Raw genomic sequence first — 12448 nt, 5'->3', positions numbered from 1 at the left:
TAGATTAGATTTGTTTATATTTCATTCAATTTAAATTTTATAATATAAAAATTTTAACTTCAATTTTTTTTGGCGATCATCTTTTTATAATATTTTTTAAAAATTAATTTATTATAAATTAAAATTTTATTTAAAAATTTATTATTAAATTATTATATAAATAAAATTTACATTTTTAATATTTATTTAAACAATCAAGTGATTTGGTTTTTCAAATGATTGATGATAGAGAATAGTTAAAAAAAAAAAAAACAAGCCGTGTTAAAGTGGATAAAAGTGATTACATTTGCATCATTTGAATTATTTATGTTTGGACAAAATTATTTAAGGGTTTGTATGACACACATGAAAACATTGACAAAACTATTATTTCCAACGTGGCAAAAGATATTCATAAATCCTTTCGTTCAAAATAACTGTTGTCCTAGCTAGCAAACAGTAACAGAGTGAGTCGGTTGTGTCTATAAATGGCACAATAATGTCATGTTACTCCTTCACACCACACACTAACAAAAATAAGCTCTCACACTTCATTCTAAACTGCCAAGGTTTCTGTTTTCTCTCTGAAACATGTTTAAGAACATCATCGACGCTGTCACTGGCGGAGGCGACAAGCAGAACCACCGCCAGACAGTGAAAGGGACGGTGGTGCTCATGAAAAAGAACGTGTTGGACTTCAACGATTTCAGTGCTTCCCTCCTCGATCGCCTTCATGAGTTTCTCGGAAAACGAGTCTCTCTCCAACTCATAAGTGCCGTCAACGCTGATAATCATGGTCAGTTCTCTTCCTTCCTTCTTTTTTCTGCTAAAGATTCTTCAAGAAATTATTCCAGAGTTACCGCTTGAACTGACTTTTGGATTTAATTAAACTCATTTAATCTTAATTCTAATATGATACGAGGTTTATCTAATTTAATGTTATTTTGGATCACCTATCTGCTAGTTACTTTGCTCAACAATTTTTCTTTTTTTTTTTTAAATTAGGGTGTAATCAACTTTATATAAAATTAATTGTAAAAAATTATTAAATAATTTAATTAAATTTTTATTTAATAATTTTTAATTATTAATTTTATGTGAAATTGAATGTATCTAAATTTTTATTTTTATTGTTAGATAGTTATAACTTAAATATATAATGAAGAATTCTATTTTTTATTTTTTGGTTATAGAATTCTAAAAATTTTAGTAGCATCCAATCAATTCTTTTGGTATTCTCTGTTTTTGGTATACTGTTTTATCAAGGGGAAGTGTACGGTAATTACATAGTTATATTAGTTACAGTAATTATGCAAATATTTTAAAATTAAAATTATATTTTTTATATTTTAGTAACATAAACGTTATTATAATTCCAAGAAACTTTTTAAGATGTCATAATTACTATAATCATCCTAACATAAACACCCTATGCTTTCATCAAACATTTTTTGAGAAAATGTGGACGCCTGCAATAAATACTTCTCTTCTTTACATTCCTTATCAATCATTTTCTTTCTTTTTTTTTTCATTAAAAAAAAGGATTGTATAACTTTTCTCCGTTCTTCTTTTATGTCTTGGGTGTTTGTTAATTATTACTTCAAATGTTCGATAATGATTTCGCTCTGTTCACTACAGCTTTTTCCATTGTAGTAACTGCTTTCTTTAGTTTTGTTGTTATTTAGTTAATTGGTGTCTTAAGAAAAATTTTACTGTATAACAGGGGGCTTAAACTTTTATATTCTTTAACAATTTTTTTCTTTATGTTATAGGTACTTTTAAAATAATCATGAACATAATTCATCATTCTTTAAAAATGTAATTGTACTACACCTCACATTTAATTCATTTTTTTAATATAAAATTGGTTTCATTGGTTTCAAGATGAATTCGATTACTTTTAGGCCATGCACCAACTTTGGTGAAAAAACATTTAAACATGAATTGTCAGGCTTTTTGGATATAATAATAAAAGAAAAAAATTCAATTTCTTGGTAAACACTGTCTAAAGTTCCAAGTAGTTGAATATACATTTTTAGCAATTATTGATCTTATGAGATCTTATATTTCTTAGCACTTTATATCTAGTCCAAGTTCAAATACTGCTGTTTGGTATTGGAATTTGTGATATTCCGATGATTGACACTGTAGTTTAATAATCTATTTGAATAATTAGTTTTATTTTATCTTTTGGATCTTGCGTGCTGATCAAGTGACATATCATAACTGATCATAAATAAATAAAACAAAATTAAAGTGTCGTCTTCTTTCTCAATTTTTTTATTTTGAAGAAATCTTTCAATTCGTCTTCATTGTACTACTCGTTCAATGATGAAACTAAAAATAATGTGAGTCAACACTTCTTGTGAGAATAATGCTCAACATACAACAGGTTCCTTTAGTTATTCAGCCCATGGTTTTATAAAAACAACATCAATGTATTATTTTGGTAAATATGATAAAGAATTTTATTTTTTATGCAATTGTAGAAAGGTATTTATATTATAGGAATTTCTTATTTCCTATATGGAGGAGATGTTTCTTTTCCTTATTCTTTTTATCTATTTTCATTCTCTTCTCTTTTATTATTTCTTTCTCTTCGTTTTTCAAATTTAATGGTCAAAATAACTATTCATGGTAAAAAGAATTGAAAAATGTAAGAATTTTCTTTCTGTTATTCATTTTGACAAATTTATCATCTAATCACTTGTTTGTGTTGATTAAAAACTTTTAAATTCTTAAGTGATCAAGTGATAGTAGTAAGTTTATAACTTTATATACATGCTTGTTAATTTACTTTTTATTTAAATGTTATTTTTCTATAAATAAATTATTAGATTTTATTGTGAAAATTAATTATATAATCGGTAGTGGTTTAGTTAGTGACTAGTTCTTTTTTGTTGTTTACAGTATAAAAGTTATTAGATAGAAAAATTAGATAGAGAAATATTTTGGTATTGAAAAATTGCATATCAAATTAATTAAACCCCCTCCTCTTCATTAATATTAATGGATAATATATAATTTTTTGTTTTGCCTTTATAGAATTTAAAAGGTTTAATTATTCTTTTGGTTTCTATAATTTCGTAAAATTTTCAATTAGGTCCCTATATTTTTTTTCTTTTTAATTAAGTTCCTACACTAATTTTTTTTTCAATTAAGTCTTTCTTAATAATAATTGGCTTAATTTTATAGGCACCCAATTAAAAAAAAAATTGATATAAAGACCTAAATAAAAGGAAAAAAAAGTGTAAGGACCCAATTAAAAAAAATTTGGTGCAAGGACTCAATTAAAAAGGAAAAAAATATAGGGACCTAATTGAAAATTTTGCAAAACTATAAAGACCAACAGAATAATTAAACCAATTTAAAATAAATATACATAAGTTCTCATCATATTATGTTTGAATAGTGCGTACAATAAATCTTATAATAAATATGCATACCCCATACAATTTAATGTCAAATAAGCTAAGAGTTAACACTTTCACATTTTGCTAATTCCCAGTGAGTATGAAAACAAAATTAGAATTGGTCATGCCCTGTCAATTTTATTGGTGTGAACTATGAAATATAAAAATGCTAAAATTGTCCTTGTTTTGATACTTCACAACTTCCTATTATATTTTGTTTCTAAAAGTGTTTGACAAATTGATAAAGAAAAAAATTATAAATTAAATTATATTCACATGACAATGACATCTTTTTAAGTTTATAATTATCGGTTTTGTTTTAAACTACTTTAAATATATTGAAGACATGATACTTTTCAATAATTATTTTTTAACAAGTATCTTAGCAAATCTTTTTTGTTAATATAACTGCGACTCATTCAATTCTTATGAAACTGGAAATTTGTGGAGAAATTTTGGTCCGTGAAATAGATGCTCGCTCAGATGGATTTTTTTTAGTGCTTTGATAATGATAGATTGTCGTTTGTAATTCTTAAATGAAAATATCTAGGTTGAGTCATCTATATAATGAAATCAGAATAACAGTCACAGATCGTGTAGTTGTGGTAGTGACAAAGAATGTACCCAAACAATAAGGGGGAAGAAAAGAGTATATCCTCAAATTAATTTCTAACGAATTTTAAATTAGATATTTTATTATTTTAAAAACTATTTTTTTCAAATGGTTTAATTTTTCTATTACTTACAATAAAATGTTTAATATGTGTGTTAAATAGAAATTTTTTAACAAATCTTATTATAAGACAATTAGATTCTTAATAAATATTATTATAAAATAAATAAATTAATCCCCTAACAAATAGACCAATTTGTTTCGAGAGATTAAAATATTCAATTTAAAATTTTTTTAGGAACTAACTGGATATATTTAATCGAAAAGTTTATTAAATGCGTAGCTGCTTAGTTTTATTATTAACTCAACTCAATATTTATGTCATTTTATTAGAAATATAGCAAAATAAAAGACCATTAAAAATGACTTTAAATTGTACCCAATATATAACAATGCTTATGTGTTATAATGAGAAAACTTGGGAATTAATGGGAAAAATAAAGGAAGAAATAGAAAAATATAAAGTAGCATCATTAGTGGGGCGTCGGTGCTATCTTTATATGGATGGAACCATGTGCTTGTCTACTTATTTTTGCCTTTCATGATATTTTATTATTTATTTATTTATTTATGTTCATTGAAATCATTTTAACATGCTGGGTGTTGAAGAAATTATTACATAATGCTAGGATATATTCACGGATTTTTTATTTGTAAATAAATTTATCAATATACATATTATTGACTATATTTATGTATTTATATTATCATCATACATGTCAGGTACATAGACCCAAAAACCATTAAATACACAAATGGAGAATTGTGTACCCAAAATATGGGATTTTAATCTTTTAAATTTTAAATTTTATCTTAGAGAGAAAGGTGTGATCTTTCACTATTTATTTTATATGTGGAACGAAGAGAAAATATAAAAGAAAAATCATTCAAGAGTAAGAGATCATACTTTACTCTATAAAATAATAATTCAAAATTTAAAAGATCCAAATTCTAAAATATAACACAGCTAAAGAAGAACACGATTGAACCTGAAATATGGTGACATAAAAATCTTAACCAATATATTTGGGATATGTGCATACTTATTTAAATAATTTAAAATTTTAAAATTATAAAATTTTTAATTTTAAATTTAGATAAATATAACTAAAATTAGTAACTTAATTTAATTCAATACAAATAAATATATTCGTATTACTGTACTCATATAATTAATAAAAAATACTACCTAATTAATTTTTAAAAATTTTTAAATATACGTACAATAATATGAGTAGATTTATTTATATTAAATTCAATTAAATGGCTAATTTAAATTATATTCATCTAAATTTTAAACTAAAAAATTTATATTTTAAAATTTTAAATTATTTGAATAAAATTTGAATAATAATTTTTTGGTCTGTGTATCCAAAATGTGTAATGTGTATTTAAAATCATAATTTGTCTACATATTATACATTTCAGTATATTACATTTTATTTTATTAATTTAAATTAAAAAAAATCTGTATATTCACAGTTAGTAGGTGCTTGTTATGCTGTATATACTATGGAGATCATAGTGACTACAATATTTTAAAAAGTTTTATTAAAATTAATGTAATATATATATATATACCACTAATTATTTTGTATAGATATTTGGTTGTTTGCTATTCTGTTGGTTTTCCAAGTCACCACTTTCAATGTGTGATGAGAGTGTAATTTGGTGCTTTGCATTATATAGATGAGGAAGCACTTTGAACAATTTGTAATTTTATTTATCTTGATTGATATTTTGTTGTTCCTATTTAAAAATTCATTTGTGACATGTTTTAAGTCAAATTCCATATCATAAAATCTTGTAGTCAAAGGTCCAAAAGTTTAGAAGCGGACTTCGAAACATGGAAATGTTCTTGTCTCCTTATCTTATATCTTAAACTTGCAAATGGTGGTGGGATCTAGATAACGTGACAATCTAGATTAAGTAATTGTAAAATATTTTTACGTCAGATTAAAATTTTAATCTGAATGTTTTTGTGATTGTATAGGAAATGGGTTGAAGGGGAAGGTAGGTAAGGCTGCATACTTGGAAGATTGGATCACCACATTCACACCATTGACAGCAGGAGAAGCAGCATTCACAGTTACTTTTGATTGGGACAATGAGGAGATAGGAACACCAGGTGCATTTCTAATTAGGAACAACCATCACAGTGAGTTTTACCTTAAAAGCCTCACACTTGAAGATGTTCCTTCCCATGGTGTCATTCACTTTCCTTGTAATTCTTGGGTTTACCCTGCTAGTAAATATCAAAACGACCGCGTTTTCTTCTCCAACAAGGTACAACTACACACTTACCCTCCATACTTGTATTTCAAGTCATACCGTTAGTTGTTATTAAGGGTAACTTACACATGATAAATATGTATATTAATCCTCTTTGAGGTTTAGATGATTGTTTCTTTTTAGTACATCAGGGGATTTGAACCCGGAGATAGTGGAAAGGAAAAATCTAACTAACTATCTCATACCAACTGAGCTAACCTCAGTTTTGAGGTTTAAATAATAATACACTTGAGACCTTTGTGTTTTGTAAAACATGGCAATGACCTGCTTGTTTCATTTAGGAAAAAGTATTATTTTGATCTTTAAATTTAGGTCAAGTGCTAATATGATTTCTAACGTTTCAAACATGCTATTTTTGTTTCAAAAAATTATAAATGGGTTTAATATTGTCTTATTATTAAACTTGACACAAATAGTTAATAAAATGAGTCACGTGAACGTTAATAACGTTATTAGTGAAGTCATATCTTCTTATTTTTGTGTGTTAAAAAAATATAATCAAAACTTTTTTGTGACACTTTTTCTTTTTGTTTTTCTTGTACAAAACCCCAAATTCTAACAATCAATTTTTAACGCTCTAGAATCAAAGAAAAAGATTTTACATTGGTGGTCGATTGATGAGTTAATTTTATTTATATGTTTAAGTCGAACGGTATTAACTCTTCAATATACTAATGTTCGTGTTAAATTTAATGGGGGAACAACATTAACCCCATTTAAAACATTTTAAGACTAAAATGAGACGTTTAAAACTTTAGAGATCAAATTAAAACCTAACTGAAACATTGGAACTAAAATAATACTTTACCCTTGCATTTAATTAGTTATCATTAGAAATGTGTGATACAAGTTACATAACTTTGTATGAATTGCAGACATACCTTCCAGGTGAAACACCAATGTCACTGGTCAAGTATAGAGAAGAAGAACTAGAGAATTTAAGAGGGGATGGAAAGGGCCAGCTCCAAGAGTGGGACAGAGTCTATGATTATGAAGTCTACAATGACCTGGGAAATCCAGATAAGGGTCCACAACATGCTCGTCCAGTTCTTGGAGGGTCCACCGAATATCCATACCCTCGAAGAGGAAGAACCGGAAGAGCACCAGCTAAATCAGGTTAGTGCTTTATTCAGGTCTAGATTGTTCAATGTTCTGGAAGATTTTCAGTTGTGTTCTATGCTTGTTGATGTGGCAAGGATGATATGAATAAAATCAATGTTGTATGTGGTTGATATCTTGGCAGATCCAAAGTATGAGAGTAGGTTGAATCTTGCTTTGAGCTTAAACATATATGTTCCAAGGGATGAAAGATTTGGTCACTTGAAGTTGGCGGATTTTCTCTCATATGCACTGAAATCTATAGTCCAAGTTCTCAAACCGCAATTCGAATCAATATTCGACAAAACCCCTAATGAGTTTGACAGCTTTGAAGATGTACTCAAACTATATGAAGGTGGACTTGAAGTGCCTGAGGGTGTAATTAAGGTTATTCGGGATAATGTTCCTCTTGAGATGCTCAAGGAAATTTTTCGCACCGATGGTGAAAGGTTCCTCAAATTTCCTCTGCCTCAAGTGATTGCAGGTATTATAAACATAGAAAACTATGCATTTTGCAAAGTGTAAACTGCTCCTATTGAATGATTGGGATATTGGTGCAGTGGATAAGTTTGCATGGAGAACAGACGAAGAATTTGCGAGAGAGATGTTGGCCGGAATAAACCCGGTTATGATCCGCCGTCTCGAAGTAAGCCAATGTTTCATATCTTTTCTTTTTATTTTAAGATTAATTGTTAATAATTAAATTAAACAATCATCCTTAAACTGCAGGAATTCCCACCAGCAAGCAAGCTAGACCCAAAAGTCTATGGTGATCAAACCAGCACAATAACAAAAGAACACATTGAAAGTAATTTGGAAGGCCACACAATTAATGAGGTAATTTTTAAAATGATGCTGTGTTTTCACAATAAATCCTTCCATCTGATGTTTTATTTGTATTGAGTCAATAGGTAATCCGAGAAAGGAAGTTATTCATATTGGATCACCATGATGCACTAATGCCATACCTGAGAAGGATAAACTCCACTTCTACAAAGACTTATGCTTCCAGAACACTTCTTTTCTTGCAAAAGAATGGGACATTAAAGCCCCTCGCCATCGAGCTGAGTTTGCCGCATCCCGAGGGAGATCAACATGGTGCCATAAGTAAAGTTTTTGTCCCCGAAGAAAATTCCTTGTGGCAACTCGCCAAAGGTTATGTCGGAGTAGTCGACTCCGGCTATCATCAACTTATCAGCCATTGGTAATAATAACTCCATCAGAGAAATTTAGAGTAAAAGTGTTTTGTTATTTGATGTTGTGTTTCTTGCATCACAGGCTACATACTCATGCAGTCATCGAGCCGTTTATTATCGCGACGAACAGGCAGCTTAGTGTTCTTCATCCAATTTATAAGCTGTTACATCCTCACTATCGCGACACCATGAATATAAATGCGCTTGGAAGGCAGATCCTCATCAATGCAGGTGGTGCTCTAGAGGTAACAGTTTTTACATCAAAATATTCCATGGAGTTTTCCTCTATGCTTTATAAAGATTGGGTTTTCCCGGAGCAAGCACTACCTCAAGATCTTCTCAAGAGGTAAAATAATTTTATTAGGTGACATTGCTCGATGGCCATGAATTTCGTGTTAACATGTTGCATCTTTGCTAATTTCAGAGGAGTGGCTGTTAAAGATTCAAGTTGCCCACACGGCATTAAGCTATTGATCGAGGATTACCCTTTTGCAGTTGATGGACTAGAAATCTGGTTCGCCATCAAGACATGGGTTGAAGACTATTGCAACGTTTACTACAAGGACGACGAGTCAATCAAGAAAGACGCAGAACTCCAATCTTGGTGGAAGGAAATAAGGGAGAAAGGCCATGGTGACAAGAAAGACGAGCCATGGTGGCCAAAGATGCAGACACGTGAGGAGCTCATTGAAACATGCACCATCATTATATGGACCGCTTCGGCTCTTCATGCCGCCATCAACTTCGGACAGTATCCGTACGGAGGCTACCCGCCGAACCGTCCAGCCATAAGTAGCAAATTGGTGCCGGAAAAAGGAACGCCGGAGTATGATGAACTGTTGGCGAATCCTGATAAGACTTATCTGAAAACATTCACTTCACAGTTCAAAGCTGTTCTTGGAATTTCACTTGTGGAAATCTTGTCTAGGCATTCTAGTGATGAGGTGTACTTAGGGCAGAGAGACACTGAAAATTGGACGTCGGATGCTGACGCGTTAGAAGCGTTTGCCAAGTTCGGGAAGAAGATTGAAGATATTGAGGAAGGGATGAAGAGAATGAACAATGATGAGAAACTGAGGAACAGATATGGACCCGTTAAGATGCCCTACACTTTGCTTTATCCTTCTAGTGAAGGTGGACTAACTGGAAGAGGGATTCCAAATAGTGTCTCAATCTAAACTTGTGCCCAGAGGGCTTATAGCTATGTTATGTTATTTGCTTGACTTTGATGGATCTATCAGATAGTGTCTTAATTATCAAATCCTTTCAATTTCAATGGGTGTGTCTGCTGTGCTCCCTCTTAGTCCCCTTCTAGAAATTGCAGTAGCCTGTTTAACTGGTCAATGTTATTTTTAATTCTATTTATCTGATCCAATGGTTGCCGCTTGGCATGGCTTGTTCTTCACTTCTTTGTCGCCTCTGCCCTTTAGTTTTAATTTGATGCATTTACCTCACCCTTCCATTCCTAATTTACCATAGTACTTTAACTGTTCATTTCTATGTTTATTTTCAGTTACCACATCTTGTTATCATCATAAACTACCATTTTAGCCCTTTCTTACTACACAACCTATTTAATTTAGTACTTAATAAATTGGAAAAGGAAAAACTGGAGCAAGTATTAGTTTATTCAACCAGGCTTCTAAATCCAAACACCAAATCATTCTTCAACATATTCTTCCTTCTAGGTAACTACCGAAAAAAAAAATATATATTCTTCCTTCTAGGTAAGAAAGACTTCAAAATATATGTATTTATTGAGTCCATTAAATATTAGAACATTGTTGTAAAATCAAACAAGCTTTTGAAAAAAACTTACATGTTGCTTTCAACGCGCATCTGCTGGTTGTACTCTTCCATCTGCTCTCGCAACCAATCGAGTTGTTCCATCTTTTTCATTAAGTTCGAGCTTATGGCAACGACTCTTTCTACGCATGCAAGAAGGTCGTTGTACCTCTGCTTCGTTTGCTGGTGAAGTTCCTGTGTCAGCTTCTGCACCTCCTCCTTTAAGTCGACAACTTTTTAAGATCGGCAGAGCTGGTGACAGAAGCAGAGGTAGAGGAAGCCGCCATTGCGGAGGAGCGGAGGTCACTGGAGAAGAACGATCCCAACCCCAAGCGGCGATTCTTGTGGGACTCAGAGGCGGTCATAGGCCAAATGCTATCAGGATCTACCACTGAGGTCTCAGAGCTGGTTTCTCCGTTCCCACTAGGTGGCTGAGATTGTTGGGTCGCGGCCACCAACATCTGCGTGTAATCCTCCTGTGTCACACACGTCGTTATTAGGATAACAGTTAAATAAATTTCTTTAAACCAAATAAATTTGAAACTTAGAATTAATTTAAACTCACATAATAAGTCGTTGACCGCTTGTCAACAAATCTCTCGTTGTTGGCCTTCAAAATATGGGTATACTTGAAGGTCTCCGCTAGTGTCGCCTCATGGTCCAATGATTTAAACTACAAATTAATATATCAACCAATAAAATAAATGAACAAATTAAATAACTAATTCAAGAAACTACTAAAATATTACACAATGACAAAATTCTTACCAGTCTGCTCTTCGTCTTTATGAAGGTCGTTGACCCACCCATATACTTTGACAACCTGGGCGAAGCCCTGTTAGCGACGTTCATCAAACAGTGATACTTGAACCCCTCATCATGAGTAAATTGGCCTCCAAGTCCTTCTTGATGGCTAGATGGATCCACGACGTTAGGTGGTTGCGCCCCTTACAAACGTGCTCATCATCTGCTAAAAACGTTTAGCTGTCCTGTAGTCATTGATCTTCCTGATCATGAGATTATGCGCTGCATCCCATATGAATTTCAACTACACAAAGTGATTCATCAACATTAGTTAGTCGGAATAAAATACAGTTCAATTACAATTAATTAATTCATCATTATTGGTTCTTACAATCCACTTCTGAAATCATCGATCTCTAGTCTCAGATTGTGTGTAGGTCAGCCACGGGTGGTCATACATTGACTTATTGCGTCGAAGATCTCTTGTGTGCAAGCATTGGGGTTTGGGACAAACCTAGTAGAAGAAAAATCTAACATTAACAAACATATCGAAATACATAAACTTAAGATTAACAAAAGTAAGATTAAAATTTTGTATGCACTCACGCTTGCATGTCATAGGGCCAAATCCTTAGCCGGGTGACAGGCGGTGGTGGAGGTGCATACTGCTGGGGCACTGGAAGAATCACCCACTGCGGGCTCTATTATCGCTGGATTAGCAGGGGGCATAGCAAAAGGAGGCATGTTGTTCGTGTTTGGGAACATGATAAATTGCTAGTCCACTGGACCCGCCTGTGATGTCACACGGGTAGACAAGGTGTTGAGTTTGAAAATTAATAATATTGATGATGATAAACATTTGGTGTTTGGGTTGAAAATCCAATTATATTTGTGATTAGTTTGCAGGAAATTAATTAAATCACATTGGCCTAAGAAGAATGAAAATAATCCCAAATTGAAGTTGGCCCACGCACATAAGTTCATGAAAATAATTGTTCATCACTAAATTTTCATCAGAGATGAAAAGAATGCTTCAAGGATCAAAGAAAGCAATTGGCCCAAGGAAATAAACAAGCTCATGATTCATATCAAGCCCAAGAAGAGATCCAAGTCCATTCAATCAATTTGAATTGGCAGCTAACTTAAGCAATGCAACTCCATTTGCATCTGAACTAATCCCTTCTCCACTAAACCAACTCTTTGTTCTCTTTTTTCTCTTTCACATTACCCATGTAGTTTTTCCAAAAGCAAGAAATCAATAGCTGGGA

The 12448-nt window shown here is 31.6% G+C and overlaps 1 protein-coding gene across 1 annotated transcript; it reads left to right on the top strand.

Moving 5' to 3' along the window:
• The first annotated feature begins 479 nt into the window (after positions 1 to 479).
• LOC130950900 (probable linoleate 9S-lipoxygenase 5) lies at positions 480 to 10056 on the top strand. The gene is made up of 9 exons (XM_057879500.1): positions 480 to 775; positions 6059 to 6351; positions 7233 to 7473; positions 7601 to 7939; positions 8016 to 8101; positions 8185 to 8292; positions 8367 to 8659; positions 8734 to 8997; positions 9076 to 10056. The coding sequence occupies exons 1-9, from the start codon at positions 571 to 573 to the stop codon at positions 9827 to 9829; spliced, it is 2583 nt and encodes an 860-aa protein (XP_057735483.1). The 5' UTR covers positions 480 to 570; the 3' UTR covers positions 9830 to 10056.
• The last annotated feature ends 2392 nt before the right edge of the window (positions 10057 to 12448 follow it).

The sequence above is a fragment of the Arachis stenosperma genome, chromosome 9 (genome assembly GCF_014773155.1).
Source record: "Arachis stenosperma cultivar V10309 chromosome 9, arast.V10309.gnm1.PFL2, whole genome shotgun sequence".
NCBI lineage: Eukaryota > Viridiplantae > Streptophyta > Magnoliopsida > Fabales > Fabaceae > Arachis > Arachis stenosperma.
This window is presented reverse-complemented; position numbering and strand designations above follow the sequence as displayed.